The 27,090-nt window shown below is 35.3% G+C and overlaps 1 protein-coding gene across 1 annotated transcript in view; it reads right to left on the bottom strand.

The window, feature by feature from the left end:
• The window catches only part of LOC149781877 (putative cytochrome P450 12e1, mitochondrial), a 44,560-nt gene extending 22,416 nt beyond the window's left edge, over positions 1-22,144 (bottom strand). The window contains exons 1-7 of the mRNA XM_089936069.1: positions 22,050-22,144; positions 19,484-19,613; positions 14,660-15,145; positions 7,853-8,087; positions 5,714-5,904; positions 1,350-1,548; positions 469-652 (exon numbers count right to left, since the gene is read on the bottom strand). Of these exons, the coding sequence (XP_089792195.1) occupies positions 469-652; positions 1,350-1,548; positions 5,714-5,904; positions 7,853-8,087; positions 14,660-15,145; positions 19,484-19,541 (1,353 nt within the window). The 5' untranslated portion in view covers positions 19,542-19,613; positions 22,050-22,144. The remainder of the gene's footprint in view (positions 1-468; positions 653-1,349; positions 1,549-5,713; positions 5,905-7,852; positions 8,088-14,659; positions 15,146-19,483; positions 19,614-22,049) is intronic.
• Between the last annotated feature and the right edge of the window lie 4,946 nt (positions 22,145-27,090).

Genomic DNA, 27,090 nt, shown 5'->3' with positions numbered 1-27,090 from the left:
TATTAGTATTATTATTGTGTAAAATGTATAATTTGCAGCCTTGCTTGTGTGACAAAGCTGATACCATGTTGAAGTTTAGCCCTGTTTAAGGTATACCTTCTTATCGGCCTATACAAATAGAATCTGAATCTACAATGTATTTTTTGAAGTTCTACAAATGCACTTTAGCATAATAACTCAAAATTTCAACTAAACTTGTACTCCAAAGTTTGATCAAAATCAGTCAAGAAATATGGCCTACAGAGTAGTAAGAACAGATGAAAGATCACATCATTGTCGACTTCTTTGAGAACGTCATGCTAAAAGCTTCAGTTCAAAGCTTGATAAAGGTCAGATCAGATAAGAAATATGGCTCCCATGTTGGTACAGAGCAATTGTTGAAGGACCCAAAAAATAACCTCACATGGTCTTAAAGCCAGATGACCTAAAACACAAAACTTCAAGTCAGCTACCTGATGAGTTACTTACTGTGTCCACTCCTCCTGTAAAAATGTCATGCATGATGATGAAAACCTCCTCCTCCGAGAGATTGTCGTTGGTAATTAAGTTGGTGATGAGGCCCAAATATACCTCCTGCTCGACGCCCGCTTCACCAGCTACCATCTTAGCTTTGTGCCTCTCCCTTGCGACATCAATGTGTTTCAGGCAGATGCTAAAGGAAATCAGAAGTTTCTTTGTTTTTGTGCTTGTTATTTTTAATTTCCATTGCACACATAACAAAATTCAAAATAACTCAGTTTCGAGAGTTCGATGACCTTAAAAAAAGATACAAAAATTTAATTTAAAAAAAGGCTTTTAATTCCTACCTTTATCTCTATTGAGAACAATCCTTGAGGTTAATGCATCCCGATGTGCAGCATAAAATGACGTTATACTGTCAGGGTTTTCCCACCATTGCATCGTGGGTTGAAGGACGTGCCCATATAGCCAGCGAAGTGCAAAGTTTTCGTATTATAACTGAGAAAAAGAAATGTGCAACGAACGTATCCCCCCTTCGCTACTCCACCAATAAAAAAAATGTGGGGAAAAAGACCACAGTTGTTGATAAAAGGCGATTCATTAAATATTTAGCCATTTTGTCATGGATAAACGAGCTGTGACGATTCTTCGGCTAATCTGAGTGTTGATAAAATGGGGGGAAAGGATAGAGATTCGAGAACATTTGGAATCAAACTTTAAAATCGCTGGATTATAAATTTAAAAAACAAACAAACTATAATTTCGTCAAGCCGTCAAATACGAGACTATTATCTCCTAATTTCACCAAACAAACATCTTTAAGGGAATGATGCTTGCTTGATGCGACATTTTGAAAAACAAAAGAAAAATTGAAAGTTAAGCATGCTCACCGTTTTGTACACTGCATGGCATTTTCATATCGCCTGTACGTCTTTGTCTTGTAGTATCTAAAGAGGGGAATTTGTTTCAGTTCTAGATAACTGCACTCCAAAATGGTGTCCACTGATTGGATGAAATCTGTATTTTCTTTGTTTGATTTATCATCCGACAAAGCGCCAAGTCTTGTATTGAAACACACCAATGCTATTGCTGTAAGACGAACAACAATGCATCTTTTACATACCGCCAGAATGACTCTGAATGTTAAAATCCAGTGATGGCAAAGGAGACGTGTAAAACGTGGTGGTGAATAAATATTTGCGTTTTTTTTTAAATTTTAAAACTGCATTACGGTTTGCATATATATATATATATATATATATATATATATATATATATATATATATATATATATATATAATGTCAAATTATAACGTTAAAGGCTTGCAACTATAATAGAACTGACAATAATTGATTAGTTACTTTAAAAACAAACAAATCATATCTCTCTCTCTCTCTCTTCAAAAACAATAACAACAATTACATGTCCAGTTGCCGTTATTCTGTAATCTAAGTAATTGTCTTAGTGACCAGTTACGTGACCATATTACGTCATGTGTGGGTTAATATGAAAAATGGTAATATCAACATACACTTATTCTTCAGTTTAAAGAGAAGCGCACACACAATATTTCAGTCTATACAGGACTCATATAGCCCTGAATATCTAACAACAACAACAACAACATAAAGAGAATCTCGAGCAGCGGGAGCTATCTGTACAATAATGATGTAGCAAACCAAAGTTACATGCTGTTTGTGTTTACGTTTCTGTTTATAGCTTTGTTGGATTTTAGTGGTTATTTGTTGACCATGGGGAATAGGTGTTGGGAAGATAATCATACAGCCTTGCAATTAGCAAGTTACTGGGAGCATACATCATAGTGTACTGTATCGAAGAGACTAAGAGGTCGCACAGTTTAGTTTTTAAATGGATCCTCCATTTATGTTAATATTAGGAATTCTTGGGAGTCTGTGTAACGTGTTTGGGTCATGTTTTATACTACGTGGCAAAAATTCCTGTTGCGGTTTGGAAAGGCATATTGATAACTAACACGATTGTGAAGTGTACAAAAAAAAAAAGAAATAGACATGCAATTATAAAATTATGATCACCGGAATCTGGTCATTAGTTGAATGAAAATTTTAGAATCATTTAGTTGAAAAGAACTAATGTTTTGATGCTGAAATAGCAAAACATGGGCCTCACGCAGGTGTTGATTGATTAGCTCGTACGTCAGATAATATAAAACCCCTGGCGTTTGATAATAATTATATGAAATGAAAGGTTTAAAAACCGTTGCACTGGAAATGCTATAAGCGCTGACACTTTGTTTTGCGCCTGCGCAATATAATGAAGATTTCGTAAGGTACCCAAACATAAGCGAACTTGAGACAGCCACTTAGAAAGCGTGCTCTCTATTACGCAGTCATTCAATCTGCTTTGCAATCGTCTTCTTTTTATCTATTTCATATTAATTAGTAGTAGTAAGTAAGTAACGTATACTATTAGTACGCATGTCTAAATCTGAACAAAATGATCGAGCAAAGAGAAATCCAGTTGCTGTGTTTCTTCAAAATGTAAGTAACATTAACGAAAATGTCCAAAATAGTTCAATGTTTCAATTGGAAATATTTCTTATATTGAATAGGTATTGGACAATTTCTTCCGCTTTTATGTTTAATGTCACCGGTGTTTACAAACTTCACAAGTTCCGGTGTTTTTTTTTTAAAAATCGATCACTTATATTTAGGCATCAAGGGATTAGGGGATTGCAAACTACAAAGAAGATTTACATACCTCAGAAATTGAAGAGCTTGTCAACATGTAAATCTATGCACCTCCAAAACTAAAAATTTGACAATAGAAGTGCTCCAAAAAGTTAAAATATTTATATACATTTATTTTGTTGCTAAAAATAGATGCATCTGCACAAAGACATTTTCAACTTAAGTCATCCGATCAAATTATAAATAATCATTTTAAAACAAAAATACGTAACAGATAATATTCTACATAATACGCATACATTTTGCTAAGGGTAGTGTACATGAGATTTCAACATCAAAACAATAATTCTTTTCAACAAACATGCTTAATTTTAGGTTTCACGTTGTAACACAGCTACATACAATACATACTAGATTACACATGAGAGAGACAGAGAGAGAGAGAATAATGTTGAGCATTTTGTCAGTGTTTAGTTGCTGCAATATGAAGCTCTTACCAGTTAATTTTATTGTTTGTTTTTATTTTTCAAGTTGTCTTAGTGTGTGCCCGCGTAAATTGAAAGCTTGTCATTACTGATCAATATCCTCAATCATATTTGCTCTATTATTCCGTACAAATTAGGAAGGAAATAATTTTGTGTTTCATTTGTGCCCCCCCCCCCCCACACACACACCTCCACACCCACACGCACACACACACACTCACGGTACACATTTTTTATTGATAAACATACACTTGTTTGAAAATAAGATGAAAGAAATTAACCTTGCATTGTTATCATATATTCCTTTTGTTTTTAGCATGCGAAAATTATTTTATATATATATATATATATATATATATATATATATATATATATATATATATATATATATATATATATATATATATATATCCACGAACTCCGTATATGCAGAGGATGCCGGCTTGTGTATGCATCCTTAGTGTAGTGTATATCGCTTATGTCAAATAACAAAATCGCAAATGAGACGAAAGTATCACCCGATTGCTTGAAGGCACCTGCCATTTACACATGATAAGTTACTTATTGCAAAATGACCCAGATTGCATTGTATCCAGGTTAACTATAAGTCGGTATCTCGCAAATAAAAAAAAATAATTATTTTAAAATACATTCAATGTGAGTGCAAATGATAATCTTTTTGCTAGCATGGATTACAAAAATATTATTAAAGCAAGTTATTATTGTGTATAATATTTGCTCTGCAAACATCAATTATGATTACATATGGCAAACAAATAGAAGCCCGGGTGATAAACACAACTGGCAGAGAGCAATAAACTCTTTTTTTAAACTTACCGACATGATATCAAATACATAGGTTATTTTATTACAATGCAAACCAACCCTGGAAACGACTTTGGTATCTTTATAGTGTGCCGATTTTTTCCTCTGAAGTCAGCCGAGAAAAGGAAGTCAAGTTTGGTTCCTTTGGATTCTTTAAGTGTGCCGATTTCTTTCATCTTTTATTAATAAAGTGTGCCGATTTCTTTCATCTTTTTTTTAAATAAAGTCTGCCGACACAGGGAAGCCAGCATTGATTCTTTTTACCTGCATTAACGTGAATTTTCAAAATAAATTGAAACAATGGAACAGTTTTGAAAGTGACACAATCTAGTGCGTCGTGCACGCATACCGATATAAGGCTGAACAGTAATTTAGTTTTCATTAGTTTCATCCAAATATTCCCTATCCATAGTTTATAGTGTTTTATTTTTCGACAACAAGAAGCATGTACTTCGACTTGTACGGATAAATGTACGTCATTTCCGGTTGGCGTCCCTTATAGGTGGGAAATCGTAACTAAGTGGAAGTAACAGCTTTGTATACTTCTATTTCGAGTAATTAAATTATTATTTCTTCTTTACACTTGATTTTTTTTGTGTGTTCTTTTTGTGCGAGTATAACTAGTTTAATCATGTAATGCAAACCTGATATAAATAGGAAAATGTTGAAGTATGGCCGGTGACCTTTAACATATATGCCTTGTGACGACTGGCTATTGCTACTATGTATCATTGATATTATGAACACTGTAGACAGATCACAAGGAATGCGTAAACATACCGTTACGATGAAACAGATTACTGTATGTTTTTTGGCACAAGTTCAGTTTTAATGTTTTCGACCAGCGCAATATCTTTTTCTCTCACTCCAGATTTGTGCCTATTTTGTCCCTTACGCACGAGAAGGGAGAGGGGAATGGAAAAAAGAAAGGATTCTGATGAAATTGTGTACCATTTTAATTTCATTTAGAAAACAGGGACTATTCATATGTTTCATCGTTATTTTCATATATCATTTATGGTAATGAATGAGTAGAAATTCATCATTGATCTATAGGCCTGCAGTTGAAAGAATGTATATATATATATATATATATATATATATATATATATATATATATATATATATACAATTTGACATACCAGTAGTATTGGTATATCGATTTGCTTTATACCAACACTTTAAATGCCATGTTATTTTTAATATACAGTATTCAGTACTATAGTCGACAGTTAATCTATTTATTTTAATAACTTCAAAATAGATTTATCTACCTTCAAAGCTGAAGTTCTTGACGTGCGGTATCACGTTTTCAATAAGTCCCTCGTTGTCCTTGACTCTGCCTAACGTGGTAACAAAATCTCTGGCAACCATTTGCACACCTCTACAATATTCACCAACTGCTTGAGGGGGCACGATGTATTTAGACACACCTTGTCTCAACTTGTGCCACTCCGCCTCTTGTCTAAAATTAGCAGATAGAGAAAAAAGAAGACAGCAACAAAGAGCTCCGCAAAAAAAAAATGCATTCTAAGAAAGTTGAGACATTTATAAAGGGATTGAAAAGAAATGGGGTGATAAGAAGCTACTTGGAAAATTACTGAGAAAACCCGGCTTTCAAACCTATTTTCACTATATTAATCCTCATTCTAATCTGTTAGGTCAATGTTCAAAGTTGTGACTAATTAGATAATTAGAATATGATCAGAAATTTAATTCGCAAAGGAACACGGCGCGTGCTCTATTTCAGGTAATCGGAAACTAATTGAAATAGACTGAGCGATTTACTTCTTTCTTATCCCCTGATAACGGTTGGGATTTACACGTTTCTGTGCAAATCTGTGTTCGTCAGAATGCGTCTATTTATTTGTATTTACTAATATTTGGCACACTTTATTTATTATATATTATATAAAAATAAGCATGCATACGAATTCTAGATCTTGCTGTTAGCCGTAATGCAAATCAATACAATATCAACTTTCATCATTAAAATTTTGTAAATATCGGCAACTGATTAAAAAAGTGAAAGATAGGTAAGTTCATATACACATTAAAAATATACAAGTAATACTGAGTTTTTTTCGTTTCGTCTTATCAACTTAACGACTTTATTTTTTTATTAATAATGGGCTTTACGATTTATAGGATGTGTCGGATATCTAGTCACTACTATTTATAGGAAGTTTTCCTCATTCTTTATTTACAGTAAGTTTGTTATTTTATTGAACCACTTATCTAGTAATCGATAATTTTAGGGCTAAAAGGGAACTAGCCCACTTATCCCCAGTTGAAGTACTAATATACAGACGTGCTCTCTCTCTCTCTCTCTCTCTCTCTCTCTCTCTCTCTCTCAACCGAAGACAGGGGCATCAACTGATCTGACTTCACTGATGTAGCATTAACCAAAAGTGCCGGTTAAAACAGTCGGAACAGTTATAGTCTCTCTCCAATGCGAGCCGAACAACTTTGACTCTCTGAAAGAAACACTGATATAATCGCAGACATTTCTTCCTAGACTGGTACGTCTTTGGTCGACGGCAAGATGTGCAAGAACATATTCTTATAAAATGATAGATGAAAAATCAGAACCCAAAACCACGATTGGACAATCAATGAACCTAAACTTTAATCTACCATTTTACTTCATTAGCCTGAAACTATTGTGCACGTTCTATGAGAAAAAATACGTCATCTAGGCATTGTTACGCCACTAAAATTATTAAGAGGTAACAATCATGACTTGATGGTGGTTCAAAATGGCCGGATTTACATCTGTGTTGATTTTGGGTTTTTCTTTTTGTTTTTTGGGGCATGGTTTTATTTTTGGTGGTATTTTAGTTTATTTCTTCTATCATACAATGTTAAAAGTTTAAAGTAACAAATGTTGCTAAGACTAGATGGGGAACCTTTTGTTTCAGAAAAATTGGAGGGCCGTTTACGCTCAAGATTGAATAAATACAATGAACTCTATCGATTGAATGTATACTATACCTTAGGGCGAATTTTCTGTTTAACTACCATATTTTTATTTTTATAATTAAACCAATATCTTCGCAATAAATTTTTCTTTAATGTTTCCGATAGAAACAGCAGTTAACAAAAGAATCATGCAGAGAAATGTATATAAAAAGAGTCATAAATTTATATTATGCACACAAATAGAAAACAAAAACAAACAAAAAGAACACATAATAATTCATATACATACACGATGCGGTCTTTGTAAAGTACTGATATGTATTCGAGACACATTTCAGGTATTTTGTGTGGATTTTCCAATCAGCGTTTTATAACTGTTATTTTTTTTACCAGTATGCGCCGATCCCTTTCAAACGTTGTATAATACACGACACAACAACCAAACAACCAGTCACACAAACAAACAATTAAAAAAAGTCCGGTAATCTTACGCAGTTGCCAGTCCATGAACTCCTTTGTTGTGCAGAATATTAAAATGCTTCTGCATGAAAAAGAAGCTATCCCTTAAAGGCCATTTTCCCTCCGTTCTGAAAATAAGTTCGGCATCGTCTGGGTCAAAAAGGTTAACCCTCGTAAACCCCGGAAATGGGGTCTCCTTCACGATGTTCCCGTACTTCTTTTGCATCAACCATTTCTGTTCCCTCCATGTCAAGCCATACAATATTCCTGGAAGAAATTGACGAAAAAAGGAGTATACGATGATGATAATGGTGATGATGATAAAGAAGTAGTAATAGTAGTTCTAGCGATGGCTCGTGAAGTGGTTCATATTCTGTGTCTGTATGTCTGTTCGCATGCTGGTAGGTAAGTAGGGTAGTAGATACCTGCGTATCTGTCGTTAAAATGTTGGTGTGTAGTTAAATACATATTTCACGTGTCTATTTATTATCTATCTATCTATCTATCTATCTATCTATCTATCTATCTATCTATCTATCTATTCACATCCATCCATCCATCCATCTACCTGTCTGTCTGTCGATCAATCTATCGATCGATCGATCGAAAGATGATTCATTTTGTATTTATTCCATATGAAGCTGAAAATTCCCCGATCAACACACACCCATCTGAATATGACGCCTTTTCTAATATGTTATTTCTATAACATGGGTTTCTGAAAATGTACTAATCTTAAGTATACGTTCTGTTTGCGCTGTTGGAATGATTATTTTGACTAGGAAGATATTTCTCATGGATTTTATCTCAGATTGCTATTAAAATACCTCATTATCTGTTTGTTATTACGTCCCTGTTTTCGTTAAATTTGCACGTCAGTCTGGTTGGCATCGTTTGATAGCACAGATTATTCACCTTTTTCGTTATTCCTCATGCCGTAAGTCACCTTTTGGAATCATCTTTCTAGTTTTACTGACAGCATTTACTTTCTAGGTGATCTTGTCCAACTGATAAGCTTTCATTTTTACAACCAACTGGTTTTCAAATTGAAACCGCTCGTGATAATCACGGTGGTGACTCCAGATCAATGATTTTGTTATTAATATATTACAATAGACGTGTGCACAGTTATATACGAAAACTCCGAATTACTGTTGAGGAACTTTTCCGGTCGTTCACCCTCAGCATCTGGGTCAGTCGAACAAAGAACGCATTCCCACTGTATATAAGTATGCTTTTATAACATACTCTTGCCGAATGAATGTATTGCCATCCCCGGTCAAAAAAGGTAATGTGAATGGATATGGGATAATAATTAACGTGAACGGATTTTTAGGGTATGCAAAAGAGAGATAGAGAACACTTCTTTTCAGCAACGACAACGACGATACTCGACGTCAACATCGTTCAGATCATGTCTTAGAGTTGTTTAAAAGTGATATAACAGTTAAAAACCAATAGAATGTTTACCGTTTATAAACAAGAAAGGGGTGGTCATACATGTGTTCTCATTTCAGATGAAATTTGTATGGTAAATTGAAATTTTTTATATTTGATAAGCGTTAGTTTTAGATGATTATAGTGATCAGGTTTCCCTTTTTTACCCCGCTAACCTACCGCTTAATCAGCTGATATCACCATTTTCAATATGTGGACACACACAAACACACACGCACACACACACACACACAATAAACTGTTTGTCCGTATTTCGGTTGGCACAGATAATGGTATGGTAAGGACCTGTAGGAATACCGTACTACCGAAGGTGATATTTACAAATAGAAGTTCATTTTAAGGGGATGTTTGTTATTTGATAATCCATATGGATAATTATTTGTCTTTGGCTATTGCAGACAGAACTGTGAACTGTGTACTGATCTATATATTTATTGGCAATTATGAAAATAAATGCTTGCAAAACGTGACTGGTCAATGGGTGGAAAACTTATATATATATATATATATATATATATATATATATATATATATATATATATATTGCCTAAAAACAGTTAATTGAACCAATTCAAAAAGAAAGGTCCATGTTTCATATAATATGGCAGCGAATGGAATAAAATTCAACTATTTGAGTGGCACTATAGTATTTTGTTGCAAGAAAGGCGTGCCTGACTATGAAGATGAGCAGGAAAGTAAATGGGAATCTTTGGATTATGTAAAGAGTTGGTAGAAAAGGGACAATAACTCAGTTGTGCTTGACGGTCTTTCAGTGGAATATTGCTCGGAAGTTTTCTGCTAGTACAATGAATGGAATTACTATCCATCTGGAAAGTATACACTGACCAGAGAAAATAGAAACCGGCACAAAGATACTCTTCGTGACATACCTGCTCTTCAGTTTCAAAATATCATATGTTTTCAGTGCACAAAGGCGTGTGCACATAAAGCAGGAATACTCATTGGTATCGAATTACAGGAATTGCAACATAATGATGAAACATATGATGATATATCCCTGATAGTTCGTGCCACTTGGAAGAAAATTCGCATTGTATATGTGTCTGTCATACTCTTTTTTCCCAAAGGCTGCCTTCTGCCTCGTGTGCGTTTTCTTGCAAGAAGTAGTGTGAAATCTGGAAAACTCCGACCCCATTATATGTCCCTTTCATCTTGTCTCGACGACCAAGATCTCCCAGAAGAAAGCAGAATTCTTTACTCCTTTTGCTTTAACTGCTTTAAAGAGGAAATATATTGGCTTGCCGACCCATTAGATGTGAACCACTTTAAAATAATGAGAGAATGGCACTCGCACATTCCATTACCATTCCAGCATTTATTAGAACAAAGACAGCCTCAGGCGTCGATCGTCAGATGATTTCTACACCTCAAATGTGTCATCTTTATATTGTCATTTTGATTCATCAATGAAATACTTAACAGAAATTACAGTAGACTCAAACAATATATTATCAGAGATGAGTTGTTCATCAACGACTATAACATTGCATCTGTTTTTTTCCATGACATCAGCTGCCAATATAAGCCAAAGTCTGCGAAATGGAGACAGACGTCTCAAGAAAGCACCAGTTCCAGAACTTTGTCACTTTAAAGCGTATCTGAAACTATATCCAATATAATATGTAAAAGCAAGTAACGTCTCATCTTCTGAACATTTGGTTTGTCTCAGAGTCTGTCATATTGTATTTGTCATGGACAGTCTTGTCCAGATATCCAAGAAAACAGACCCACAACCTGGTGAAAGGAGAATAAATCAACTTTGCACTCTGCCCATCACAGTCAAGGGCATTTCAAAGGATTTAAACGATGTATTAACATGGCATCTTCCACTGCGTGAAGGAAAAGAAGATTGTGCATGCAAGGAAGCACCACCGCTGGAAAACTATACAAAATTTGTGCATCTAAAAATGACCTTAGACGAAGAGTGTGCCTTTTAACGTTTTCAGCAGCAAGCCACATGGGGCCTGAAATACATATGAACAAGACTTACGTCATTACAGTCCTTCACAGAAATTCTAACCAAAGCGGCTTCGATGGAAAATTCGGAATTTCAGCAAGAAAACGTGGATCTAGACGAAAGCTTTTCATCCTTGGCCATTCATGACATAGAGAAAATGGATACTGTTAGCAATAACTACAGAAACTAAAACTTCCCACTAAACATCTCCAGTGAAGATATAGAGGGCATTAATGGAGACATTACCTCCATTACAGCAGCTGACATTCATGGGGATACAGTCGAGGATATGAAAAACATCCAGTATGATCCAAATGTATTTTGTGATTTGTTGCTATTTATTGATGTCAGTGATATAGATGAGGAAGATGTACAACCAATTTATGAAGATCAAATGAATGAAAGATGACAAACAAAGATGAAACTGGTTTGCGGTACTGATAGTAGCTTACTAGAGTATCAAGATCTAAACAACACACCATGACCGCCACTATTATGCCGTCATCCTCCACCTTCCATTGGTAGGATGATGATATGGTCACATTGAAAGTGGTTCTTGATGATTTTTGGAGAAGGCTGAATTGAGTGAAACAAATGAAAATGTTTTGTTTGTACATGACTACAAGATTGCAAGAAGTCTTTTTAAGCTTATAGATGGGCCTGCACTTGAGAAAGTCCAAATTCATGAATTTAATATCGGCCTATGAAACATCAGGCCTCAGTTATATACTGAAATATATGAGAGATGATGATGTCGAAAATGACTGTAGTAAATTAGTAATTATTGCATATCTCTGTTCTCGTCACATTCATCGACTCGCTACCACATTCACACAAGGAGAAGCTGAGAAAAAATTTGTGTGATCAGGAGTTATCCGTCAGCCAGCTTGAATTGAGATGGGGACAAATGTTGAAAGAATTCATTAAGAAAACATCCACTGAGAATAAAACGTTTTCCCTGCATATTGATATAATGAGGCATTGTGACGAAATTGTAGCCATCGCCATTGCTGAAAGACTATGAGGAAAAGATGGATACAACTTACTACTGGCCGGTGTGAAGTCTTCACTTCCATTCTCATTCTTAAATGGAGCTTCCAGTTATGCTTATTTTCCGCACGGCTTTTGATAGAACATTACAAATCAAATCACTTTCACAGACAAATGAAACAAGCTCTATTCAGTACCTCCCACAGTGGTAGCTTTGGATTAGACACTACTCGAGAGATAGACCATAAAGACGAAAAGAAATGTATTCGACCGCGGGCAACACTAAGTAATGTAAAGATACGGATGTCCACAGTAGATAAGCAGAGACAAGTGCATACAGTGATCCAGTCTGTCATCTCAGGAAAGGATGCTTTGAAGCTTAAGCAAGATGAGACAAAAGACGAAGAGATAGCATCCAAAATATCAGAAAGGTACATGGGGGAAAAAGTCAGTGATAATGACTTGAGCCATATTGTAAGAACATTTAGTTTTATACATCGAAGACAAGAGAATTCATTAAGTTTCGACCCCATTATAAGAAATGTATATCACGAGGAGACTTTAGAGGTGCAGCAAGAGATGTTAGATTCAACCACAGAAGAGAGAGAGGAAAATTCACCATTCACAGGTATGCAGTAAGAGGGGGTCTGTTGGGTGTGACGCTTAGTGATTGTCCTAACACCGAATTCATAAACGGACCCAAACATCTCATTAATGGAATAAAAAGATCAAAAGGGTCAACAATCAAGAGGACTAGAGGCGAACCAAAAACTACATCATGCAAGAGCATGAAAGAGAAAAGCGAGGAGAAAAGAAAAAGGAAAAAGGGTCAACAATCAAGAGGACTAGAGGCGAACCAAAAACTACATCATGCAAGAGCATGAAAGAGAAAAGCGAAGAGAAAAGAAAAAGGAAAAGGGTCAACAATCAAGAGGACCAGAGGCGAACCAAAAACTATATCATGGAAGAGCATGAAAGAGAAAAGCGAGGAGAAAAGAAAAAGGATAGCGAAGATGATGACAATGATTGTGGACTTGTGGGCTGTCTAAGCTCTTCTATGGATACTTGCCAGTCAATCTTTAAGCCAGATGGGACAAAATTATCCACCAATAAATCAGCTGGTGTGAAACGACCTCTTCTCGTGTTCATGAAGAAAATATCTGATAAACGGGAACCCTACGGGACATTTTATAACCTAGGTTATTATCGATAGGTGGGTCCCTGAGTACCCGGATACCAATTGGCATCTTTACTAAGTTGGGTCGGAGTTTTCCAAATTTATCGTTGATCGTAGTGGTATACAAGTTTTCTGCCAGTGCTTGTAAAGGCAGCACTCATTTGTTTTCAAGATGAAATCCTTGTGATTGAGCCTTAAGTACACATACTTTTTCAGTGCCAAGCAGAGGTGCGTCTTTTCCTGTAAATAATTGACCTTAATCCTACAGCTTCTTTTTCCACGTGAGAACTCTTTGACTGAGCACAAACGCATCACCTTTGTGGTTATTAATAAATTCTGATTTACCAAGCTGGTAATAGCATTTGTAAGGACTGAATCGTCCAAAAGGCCTGATGGGAATCTTTCACAAGTTCATGTGGACGCGAACCATATGCCGATAGGATTCACAGAACTAATTTATCTCCGACAGTGAACTTTTGCAAACACCATGATATTAAACTTCAATAATTTTATATGTCTGAATGCTCATTATCAAACCTATATTTATCAGTATAGACACCTTGATGGCAGCTTCTGTGTAAAGAAAACCATATTTTCAGCAGTTAGCAATGTAAAGTTCTAGAGTAGGGGTTCGACTCATTTTAAAACAATATCCTTATGAAAATAGCTGTGTAAAATATCTTGCTATAACTGATCACAAAATAGGACCATATTACATCCATTATATTATTTTAAAAATAACTGCAGTTTAAGAGCTTGATGATATAAACAGGAAGTGTAGACAATGAAACCTACAGTTTTCTAGGTGCACTATTAATATAATAGGCAGGGAAACTTTGGGTGGGATGCCAACACCCGAGCAAGACGTTTATCAAGACGTATACCGGTAATACCGCGCACCTCTTTCTGAAAGTAACCTACATTTGCAATATAAGTGTTGTTTTCATCACCAATTTCAATAACTCTCGATATAACGGTACGTGATGCTAAGTGGTCTGTCGAAGAGAATTTTTAGCCATTAAAATGTTAATTGTTGGTGTTGTACTAACAGAGATGCATTCATCTAGTTTGAATACTCTAACAGGAGCCGATATATATATATATATATATATATATATATATATATATATATATATATATATATATATAACACGACATTAATTGTCAGTGTGTATGTATCTGTAACAAGGATGGGAAAACATTAAGGAGAATCTAATTCTGAATTATCATACTTACCACCTGGGAAAAAGTTACGTATTCCTCCAAATATGGGTAGAGTTGGAAGTCCGGGGATATCTGAAAAGGGCTTTGCGTTTTTGTATGCATCCGAACTGAATTTTCTGGCTATTTCATCGGCTCTTTGTCTGAGTCCCGATTCCGCTTTTTCATCTTGGCTAAATGAGCAAGATTCCTTTTTCAAATTAAGTTCTTCCTTTCTTTTACTGAAACTCTTTTGTCCCGCATGACGAACTGTCGATATCCCATAATCCAGGTTTTCAAAAATGTGTTCGAATGGACATTTGCTCCCTGTACTGTCTCGAATCTTTGTAGGTGCGCTGGTAGACTGTGCTCTGTCATCGACATTCGAAGTATCTATTGTAGGTAAGCTAGTAGACTGTGCTCTGATGGGGACATTCAAAGTGTCTACTTTGACAAATTCAGCAACGATAGCGCACGCCTTACGGACATCTTTTGCTGAATGGTGAGGAGTAAACAAACAGCCTGAATAATAAAATTTATGTGTAAAAGACTTTATAAAATAGTATTGTCATATTTCCAATATTACATGTGCTACACCACATTATTATGTGAAATACGGTTTAACACATTTCGTGTTTATGAAACACGTACAAACGATGCGTCGTTACGCGAACCTGCTTAATAAACTCGTTTATGAATGTCATATTATGATGCAATCGACACTCGTGTACGCTCTGTGTATCAAAGAAAACAACGGTGCAATATGGAATCGATTGTTCACCGTTCAAGTGAACAAGTAAAAAAGTTCATGTAAAGGGATAAGAAAACAAATGCACATCAGTACTAACTTATATGTTACATTCAGATGACATCATGTTGCCACAATTAATAATCTTAAACACTGAAATCGTCGTTTGGATAAACTGCATCTGCAGGAAACGGTCCAAAGGAGTCTGAAGGGGATTTTACAGTGGATTGATATAGGTTGATCAGTGATTAGTGTCCAAAGGAGTCTGAAGGGGATTTTACAGTGGATTGATATAGGTTGATCAGTGATTAGTGTCCAAAGGAGTCTGAAGGGGATTTTACAGTGGATTGATATAGGTTGATCAGTGATTAGTGTCCAAAGGAGTCTGAAGGGGATTTTACAGTGGATTGATATAGGTTGATCAGTGATTAGTGTCCAAAGGAGTCTGAAGGGGATTTTACAGTGGATTGATATAGGTTGATCAGTGATTAGTGTCCAAAGGAGTCTGAAGGGGATTTTACAGTGGATTGATATAGGTTGATCAGTGATTAGTGTCCAAAGGAGTCTGAAGGGGATTTTAAAGTGGATTGATATAGGTTGATCAGTGATTAGTGTCCAAAGGAGTCTGAAGGGGATTTTACAGTGGATTGATATAGGTTGATCAGTGATTAGTGTCCAGTGTCCAGTGTCCATTGATTAGTGTCCAAAGGAGTCTGAATGGTATTTTACAGTGGATTGATATAGGTTGATCAGTGATTAGTGTCCAAAGGAGTCTGAAGGGGATTTTACAGTGGATTGATATAGGTTTTTCGGTGATTAGTTTAAACCTATTTCATTGCAAACAATGCAGACGGGATTAGCTATAAAGTTCTAACAATCTGTTATCGCCTTTTCCCATAACAAGAACACTTCATAAGAAAAGATGTTAAAGATTGCTGGCATGAGTTCAAAATTAATGTTATAAGTATGTATTACATCGTCTATATTAAAGTAAAAAAGGCAGATAAGAAAAGAAAAACAACACAAGGTAGACGAATCAAGATAATTTGGCATACATACAGGAAAAGATTCAAACATAATATATTTCTCTACCGCCAATATATAGTCTGTTATTGCTCCTTCGTAACGTTCTTTTAAAAATAAATCCATGTTTAAATTGAAATCCAATTGATTTAGTCAATTAACAATACGTGTCTTTAATTACCATAACTGCGACATAAAAGAAATAAAGTTAATTGGTTAGAGCGCCTTTTCCACATACATTGACGAAAGCGTCGCTTTAAACCTATTCCGTATAGATGCTACTGTTTGGATATACACTTATTTCTCAGCTTTTGGTGCATAATCGATAGTTTTATTGTAATCGATAGTTTCCTAAGCCAGTAATACTGCGGGCATCTTCAAGCTGTAACCTTTCTATTCTAATCGAATTCTTCTCATTAAATCTTCGCAGGCCACACTGGCATGTTTCAAAAAGGAATCAGATGCAGTTTTTGAAGAGATTTTTTGAAAAGCATTAACGTGAATGCTCTGGACAATGTTCCTCTTTGTATTTCCTATTTTTATTATATCTTTAATACGTCTGTTCCAATTTAAATAATTCTGTATCGGCAAACTAATGTTTCTTTGATAATTAACAAATTGTGGAGTTTTGCCATCTGATATAGCTCAGATGCTTGAATATTTTACCTTTTCGGGAACAAAATTATTTTCGTTTTCGTAGAGTTTAACGCCATAAATCACTGATAATCGTTTAATTTTTTTTTCTTCGAATTATGGGTTATGTCAGCAGGGTGACTAGATGAATAAACTAACTGCGAGTATTCTGCAAAAAGACGACTAAATATGGGAAGTGGGTGCATGTGCCGTTACATAATGATGCATTCTGGGATAGCTTGATTTGTCAAGCTGGATGAATAGTGCGCAGATATTAAAATTCTATTACCTTCTTTGTTATTGGAATATTTGAATTCCCTTTTAATTTCTGGAAGTCATAGAACTCGTGTATTATCCTGACGAAGAATGTAAACTCATCCTTTGAATTTTATGCAGTATGAAATCATTAGCCCATTTACAGAAGGTATTAATCATGAATTATGTGGTGTGGTGTTGGTTACAATAGAATCGTTTCGAAGGCATCCGAATAATTTCATTCCACGCAGAGTTAATCCTTATGGACACTTTTAACCATTGTGTCAGTACGAAACCGTGAGGTAGGATTAATCCTTGTTTTTCTATAACAACTGCCGTATTTTGAGCTACAGATTGTCATGATCAGTTATTTAAATGCCAAACTATTGACCTCAATAAACTAATAGAAAGGAAAAATATGAGCGTCGGATTGAACATATAAATCATGTTCACGTTGAATCGACGACATTCAGTGAGTAACCGCCTCTATAAAGACATAATCGCAACACTGAAAGGTATGTAGTTCCAGGAAGCGATGTTCTCTGTCGCAGACTATAGGCCTACCTTGTTGTAAAGATCACTCATTTTTATACATAAAGAATGTCTACATGATGAGATTGCCGCAATTTGCCCCTTACCATTTCATTTCCTTGTTATTTATATATTGTCTAGTATGGCCAATCCCTTCCTACAGTGGTGGGGGTAGGGAGTGGATTTTCTCCTGTACACAGTTAAGAACCACTTATTTTAATCTCACGTAATGCAAGTCACATATAAAAAAATTAAAATTAAATAGGCGCGCGCGCGTGTGTGTGTGTGTGTGTGTGTGTGTGTGTTAAAATGAAGCTCTAAATCCTCTTGCTCAAAATGCTAAGGCCACAACAAGTTGTGTTGATTTCTATAATTATCATGAAAAGCACGTCTGCTTTTGCTCTTACCCAAGTTTTCCACACAAGTTGCGATAGCAACATACAAAATACAGATTTCAGGGCTTGGCTCATTACATCTAGCTCTGTACCTTTTAATCTTATTTATATTTAAAAAAAATTCATTAGAATCAACGCAGAAATTATATACAAAATTTACGGTTCAACTCAGTAGATCTGTGTGTGTGTGTGTGTGTGTGTGTGTGTGTGTGTGTGTGATTTGGATTTTTAAAGTAGCTTTAATGATTTTTTCAGCAATGTTGCTATGATGTCTGCAGTGTGGCAGTTTATAGTGATGTATAGCACTGGGACATCATGCTGCAGACATGTAGCATCATATCCGACCCAGTCACATTATCCTGACAAAAGGCCGACCAGTCCTAACACTAACGTCTTAATACTGAACGCCTAGAACCATTTTGACAAGTCTTTGGTATGACTCGGCCGGGGTTGGAACCCGTGCCTTCTGCGTCCGAGGCGGACGCTCTAACCTCTGAGATAACCAGACTGAGGTAAATTAAGGTTAGCAAAACCGGAAAATATCTCTGTCGCATGGGTGAGAAAACACCCTTCACCTCTGATCCCCTAAAAAGGGTACAGAAACAACGCCAGCAGCAGCAGCAGCAGCAACAACAACAACAACAACAACAACAACAATAATAATAATAATAATAATAATAATAACAATAATAATTATTATTATTATTAAGAATAAAACACCTATAATAAAATAGCTGTTGTCATTATTATTATTTATTAGTATTATTATTAAGTACAAAACAACAATAATAGCAACATCTGCTATTATTATTATTACTATTATTAAGAATAAAACACCCATAATATAAAATAGCTATTGTCATTATTATTATTATTATTATTATTAAGTACAAAACTACAACAATAACAACATCTATTATTATTATTATTATCAGAAAATAACAACAATAATAACAATTTATTGTCATAATTTTTTTATTATTAATATTTTTATTATTAAAGGAAATATGAAGAACGATATAACCTACTGCTACTTCCATCATCATCACCACTCTTTCTGCAGCTGGAGTTAACGTTTCCACCGTAATCATTGTTATTATTACGTCGTCATTGTCCTCAACAGCCAAAAAAGTATTATTATTATTGTTATTGTTATCGTTGCTGTTATTGTCATTGTCGTCATCATCATCATCGTCGTCGTCTTAATTTTCGTCGTTATCATCATCATCATCATCATCATCATCATCATCATTATTATTGTTAAAGCATACTTACCTTTTCTCAACAATGTGGACGCCATTAAACAGGTGCGTGATCGTCCAACGCCAAGCATTCTGGCCAGGCTTTAAAACGCTCATCAAATGCAATGCCTAGGTTTATCCAATGTAAGTAGTAACGATGGGAACTGCAGTTAAAGAGGCGAAACCTTCCTCGTGAATTCCATACGTACACTGTATATTATACTCGCAGTTTATAATACATGTAATATCTGAGAATGTTTGTATGGTTCTCTATAAAATAAAACGTCCTGGTACATATAAACTGACAGTAAATGACCAGTGTTAAAAACACAATCCGAATTTCTTTGCAGCAAATGATTATTTAACTTTATTAAAAGCTATATAAAATTGTGACGTATTATTTTTGTATAATATCCCAGATTAGTAGTATTATTTCCTTTCTTTCTTTTCTCATTTTTTAAAAAATTCTTTGGTAACCTGGCTTCGTAGTTATCAAACTGATTTAGCTTGTGCTCAGATTTAAAATCCTTTCATCTTCTTTTAACTTTACTTTGACATAAATTTGAATTACGAACATTTCGGTATTACCTAATCGTTTAAATTTCTGCATACATGCCAAATTTAAAAACAAGGGAGCAAATCCAAGTATGAATGATATTTAGTTTTGGAGTCTTGAGTCTCTGTTACAATTTTGTGCTAGGATAGTTTCGTGACTGGTCTATAAGTCTTTTGAATTTACCGCTTAAGCCTGATTACTCCCCGTATTGTCTGTTGTCAATCGCGCGTCATGCGTCCCTTTCTATTTTAAAGAATTGTCTTGTTTGAAAAGCAACCATGGATGAGGTTATAAATACAGCCAATGTAAGTTTTTCACAGAAAGAAAACAATGAATTTCGAAAAGGACTTCTTGAAACTATTAAACAATTCAGCTTTAGGAACGTGAATGAAAAACATAATGAAGACGACAACAGTACAAGTATAAAGAGATAAAAAAATAAATTGTCTAAATGCTACAATATAATCAAAGTGCTAGGAGGACAATAATAAATGAAGCTAGTCAGTCTTAAAAAAAGAAAGTTCAAATTACCCAAACATATTTATTGCGGTAATATTGTGTTACATCTACGCAATGGTTGACACATACATTAAGAAAAACAAATACGGTCATAGAATGAGACTATTCATGACTGACTAATACATGTTCATGACTGACTGAAACATTCATGACTGACTGACACATATTCATGACTGACTGACACATATTCATGACTGACTGGCACATTCATGACTGACTGACATATTCATGACTGACTGACACGAATTCATGACTGACAGACACTTATTCATTACTGACTGACACATATTAATGACTGACACATATTCATGACTGACTGACACATATTCGTGACTGACTGACACGTATTCATGACTGACAGACACCTATTCATGACTGACTGACACATATTAATGACTGACACATATTCATGACTGACTGACACATATTCATGACTGACTGATACATTCATGACTGGCTGACACATTTTCATGACTGACTGACACATATTCATGACTGATCCATATTCATCGAAACAGAAAATTTGTACTGCTATGGATGACGTCAAGTCCTATGACACCAGTGTCCGCCCCAAGGATTATGTGTTATATTTAAAAAATGAAAATAAAGACACAAGTATCTTTTTCAGAGAAATGAGCAAGCCAGTATATCAATCATAATTTGATACAATACCTTCAAAAAGAGCAAATAATACTACTGTCAAGGTCAAACAGAACGCCCAGAACGCCGTATTATGGCGGTACTTAATGTTGTTATCGGTACAAATCAAAACCGTTTTGCTATTGCTGCATGGTTACAATTTTTGTAACGTTTTTATGGCTTTCCCTCTTCGATTCCTATACCAAAAAAATCTTTGTCAATCGATGCGCGTAAATGTAAATTAAACAGTATATGCTGGTTGACACAAATTAACGTAAAGTGCGGGAAAAACTCTATTATCGCGGTATTTGAATAACTCAGGTATGTTTAGCACGCAATTATTACAATAAAGTTAACTTGCAACATACCTATAAAAAGGAATGTCCACGCTGCACTGGTTGAGTATTTCCACAAAAACCAAAAGATCCAATGATTAAATTGAACACATAAATATAATTAAAGTTGAAATCCAAGAATAACAACAGTACAAATTTTAAAAAAATTATTTAATTTTGTACGAATTTTAAATGCAGTGTGGGCAAAAAATATAAATATATTAAATATATTAAATTAGAAATAATAATAATAATAATAATAATAATAATAATAATAATAATAATAATTGCTTATTAAAAAAGAAAGTTTAACTGTTATTGTTTTCCTATAAGTAGGATCATAAGCAACATGTCAGTTTGGGTCCAAATTGCCTACCATAGAATGTAATTCCAAGTGTCACCTTGTATTACGTCATAATCGATACACTGAGTATATTTCATAATCAAGACCAATGCAGGTAGGTTCGACAATATGTTTGTATATGATAATCAGTGGAATTGCATGCAATTTACAAAACAGTGACGTATATTGCTTTTCAATGTAGACTTACCAAAAATGTTCACTTTTTTAAAGGAAATTGTGCTCTGACAGATTTGCGACCTTCCCGGCTACACCTTTGCATTTGTAAACAACCGATAGATGGCGCGTTTTCAAAGTATTCTGAAAATCCTGTTTGCCGCGATAATACAGCGTTGGTTCAGTAAGCTTTGTCTTTTGAAAAAGTTATTAAGCTGATATAAGATGCAATATATTAGCATGTTTTACACTGGCCACACAATATCTGCCATGATAAATTCTGGATATTGGATATTCTATGATACGTTATTAATTGTTTAATTACAAAGCGCGCAAATACCATGCATACGTATGCTTCTTACTTGTTTTGATGAAGGGAAGATAAAGAAAACTGAAAAACGAGGCTGAAAACAGAAGTAGTATTAAATTAATAAATATGATCAACAATCAAACTGCAAATATTGTGTTAAGAAGGTAAATGCTATTTTATTCGTATTTCAACCGTGAAATTCAGCAATCCTGGTATTAAAAACGAAGACTATTTACCAGCATATCTCCTTGGCCTTGACCGTTAGTCAATGTATTATGAAAAGATTTTTCTCATAAATTTTAGGAAATGATTTTGACCGGTAATTTCAGTACATTATTATGTGATTGATTGTTGGTAAACGTTCTCGTTATCATGCACAGTTTATTGGCGGGCACTCTCAGATCGATAGAGAGATGACAGATAGCCTGCGCCTCATTTACGGAGGTGTCACTACTGGTGATGGTGATGTTATTTTACATGGTTGAGGAGCGGAGAGGTACTGGGTTCAAACCGTACAGAAAAGGCAAACTATTTCATCATGAAGTTCAACGGAAAACTGTTCCCGCACGGCTTTAGGCGTTGCTTAATATAATATAGGTCGCGATCGTCACATGTTGGTAGATAGTTTCGATTTGATTGATAGATTATGTTAGTACACGAGGTGGAATTAGTATAGCAGGTAACTTGCCACCTGTTGCTATCTTTAATTTCTCTTATTCATGACTAATTTGATGAGGCTCAACCATCTGAACAGCAATGATTTCCTCTGTTTTCTGCTATTGTTCACGTGTATTTCTGACCGTTTCAGTTACAACTTTTTCTTAACGTAGAAGCGTTTTTTTAAAGTCGATCGATAGTCATTATCAAGTTATTCAATCTATTATCGAACTGCGATATGTAATAAGAAACAATAGCCTCCATGTCGCGCAAGGGCACAGAGAATTTTTTTTTCTGTTGCGTCAGCATATTTTTGTGACATGTTAATATGGCAACGTCTTCCGTTGTCGCAAGACCAAACAGGTGTACCTATTTCACCAATGAAGGAAAAATTTATCTTTCTGACACATTTGAAAGTTGAAAAACACCTTCCGGAATTAACTCATTAATTATTGAGATTGTTGTATTAAGCTGGTTATTCAGTGTAACTTGTATTGCATTTAACAATTAATGAATACATATATGTAGCTACATTTTACATATTTGTGACAATATTCAATAAACTCAACTGAAAGGCTCTGTGAAAGCCAGATTTTGAATGTGTGAATCCACCTATCGGCTGAAAAATACACCAGTGGGGGAGGCTGGAAGATAACTCATACTGAAATTGTCTTTTTCTCTTGCACTGCGGACCCTGGATTGATAGTAACAGAAAACAGTTCTACGAACGAAATCCACATTCCATCCATACCTTACAGAAAGAGAAAGAGGTTTAAAGATTTGGTACCAGAAAGAAGAAAAAGAAATAGAAGGTATGACGAAACGAGGATATGACTATAATTATCTTTCCCAGTTACGATGGAAATTCCTTCAAAATTTCGTTTTGAATTTAATAAAGAATATTAGACCTTGTCGTTTGCAACGTGTATTTGATTGCTGCGTGTTATGTGAAATGCTTCTTTTATAACCAGAGTAATATTCTCCGTTAGCTGCCATGATGACGTTAATTCATCAGTCCACATTACAGAGTGATGTTTCTTTCCAAACTTTTATCAACTGAGTACAGTGTGTACTTTCATCAGTCCGTGCGTGTCTATTGCTCGCTCGATCATCTGGTGCCTTGGTCGGTTGAGGACTGTATGGGCTGAATTCGGTGTCGAAGGACGATGATTCCTAGGATCTTTATAATGCTTAAGCCTATTGGTGTGTACAAATGACTTCAGTTCCTTGTTGTTGGAACAATGACATAATCTGTAAGTGTTATTCGGACCCGTGTGGGTCAAGGAGAAAGGACCCTCCCATCGCGGGCTAAGATTTTTATAACTCTACAGATATGTGCGAGACTTGTAGGTGGACATAATCTCAACCCGAAAGGAAGGTTCTTTTTTTTCTGGTCAAACCCTTTTTGCTTTTGTGCTGTGCTTCGCCAGTGTTTGCTTTTGCTATATCCTGGACTGTTTTCAATTGTTTCACTAACTGATCAACATAGTGTTGTATTTTTTTCTGGACAGTCTCTCGATGTTTAAGAGACACATCTGAAGGTAAGGTCATTTCTTTCCCAAAGACTATGTAAAAAGGTGAATACCCAGTAGAGTTAACAGCGGGGCTCATGCGAAATGCCACCGTTATGCTACGCAGTACCGACATATATAGTATTGATACTTATTACAGTAATCAACTAAGCTTTGACTAATGTACTGTTTATCCTCTCACAAGCTGACTTTGTTTGTGGGTGATAAGAACTGGCGTAGTGACGAGTCACTTGAAATAATTCACAGAGTGTAAGGACAATTTGAGACACAAAGTTTCGTCTACGGTCACCGACAAATGTTCGTGATGCTTCATAACGTGTAAATATTTAACTGTACAAAACATCGGCGATTTCCGTTGCTGTCTGAAAATGCAAGGGAAACGCCTCACACCAATGTGACAAACTGTCGGTCATCAATAAGATATACCGGTACACTTGCTTTCTTTTTGACATACACAAAATCCACCGAAAAAATACATCTTCTGGAGGCATGGGTGTAATGAGGCCTTTCGACCATTTGTGTCTCGCTTGATAATTTGACATTGATATTAAGATATAATATTGTCATTGACATTATAACACATGTTTGGTCAAATATATCTTTGTTTTATAGCTTGATAGGTTCCTTGGACACATAACTAACAACTACCTGCTTTGAATCGTGATAAGACAGAAGAAAATCTTGTCTCAAATTTGTTGGTAAAGCGACTTTTTATGAGTTGATTTGATGAAGTTTTATGTTTTGATCGAAGTTGGAAAAATGATGTAAAACTCCACTGATAAGCTCATACTGACCTGCTTCATATGTAATAGCTTTGGAGCGACGATTATTTTCTGGTAATATTCCTTGCTCTAAGTAAACATACATATCCTTGAAATCAGGGCACTCGCGCTGATATTGGGTGATAGCTGGTAGTTCTGAAGAGGGATCATTATGTGTGCAATCATTAGTCTGTGCTACAGATACAAATGGAATATTTTCATTAATGCACCACAAGTTAATCAATGTAAGCTCTGTTTCTGTGGAATTCTGTGCTTACTTCAGAACACTAGGCTCAGTGTATGTGTAGTCTGGAGATTTCTCCGATTCACCGCGGGTGTTATTAGATTGTCCCTAGTGTCGACGTGAGAATGCATCAGCATTTGTGTTTTTATGTCGTGGGGTGTATACGATGTCGAATTCGTATTCTTCAAAACAAAGCGACCAAAGAATTAATCTGTTTGAAGTGTGTTTAAATGTCTTAAGCCAAAATAATGCTTTGTGATCTGTAACGACGGAGAATCTGTGATGTAAAAGATAAACATTCTATATTTTGGTACCTTCTAAAATAGCTAAATGTTCTTGTTAAGGCACCGCCACCATAAGCAATAACATGTTCCTTATCATCTGTCCCCATTTGAGACCTAATGTACCCTAGGGCTGTGCCACTAGCATAGCACGTTGTTCTAAACGGTTTGTTTAAATCACGTTAAGCCAAAGTAGGTGCTAAAGTCAAGGCTGACTACTTATCTCCCAAATATCGTTACCCAAATAAATATAATTATTCCCTACAGCCATCTCCACACCCATATCCATGAATCCCACCTCAAAAAATCGTCATGTGGACGACAAAAAAAAAACAACAAAACAATCATACTGGTTGGTTAGTCGAAACTTGGGTCTTCAAGACCACTCAAATAGAACAACAATTACACTGCATACTGATCCTTATAGACACGCCAGTCTAGTCACTCAAGCTATACAAGCATACACTAAAAAAAAAAAAACATAAAAAAAACCATAACGACCTTTATTAACAAGAGGCACACCGGCATGTCCATTCGCATTGGACGATTACAGTGTACCTGTAATATTCCAAATGCAATAACCCTTGTCCAATCTGTCCAAGAAAGGCATATCCATAAACTTAAATCCAATACTTTACCCCCACCACCACCACCAACCGGTCAATGTAGGACAAAACTGTACGGACTGATAGGCATACGAGCAGAAGCCGGCAAACAGGCAAGTATACAAGTGCACCTTGATATGAAAGAAGCTACAAGATAAAAATAGCAAGCATACATGTAGTTATAAATAGTGGCGTACAAAGGTAAATGTATGGTACGCCAGAGCTGTCTTAAGATGAGAATATTTATTATATGCTGTGCTTTTGTACTTATATAATGTGCAAACTTCTTTATATGCTGTGCTTTTGTACTTATATGATGTGCAGTCTTCATTATATGCTGTGCATTTGTACTTATATGATGTGCAAACTTCGTTATATGCTGTGCATTTGTACTTATATGATGTGCAAACGTCTTTATATGCTGTGCTTTTTGTACTTATATGATGTACAAACGTCTTTATATGCTGTGCTTTTGTACTTATATGATGTGCAGTCTTCATTATATGCTGTGCTAAGGTACTTATATGATGTGCAAACTTCATTATATACTGTGCATTTGTACTTATATGATGTGCAAACTTCTTGATATGCTGTGCAAACGTCTTTATATGCTGTGCTTTTGTACTTATATGATGTGCAAACTTCTTTATATGCTGTGCTTTCTTCCTTATATGATGTGTAAACT

Source organism: Sinohyriopsis cumingii, chromosome 15 (genome assembly GCF_028554795.1).
Source record: "Sinohyriopsis cumingii isolate HCF-2022 chromosome 15, ASM2855479v2, whole genome shotgun sequence".
Lineage (NCBI taxonomy): Eukaryota > Metazoa > Mollusca > Bivalvia > Unionida > Unionidae > Sinohyriopsis > Sinohyriopsis cumingii.
Note: the sequence above shows the minus strand (reverse complement) of the source record. Positions and strands in the feature narration are given on the sequence as shown.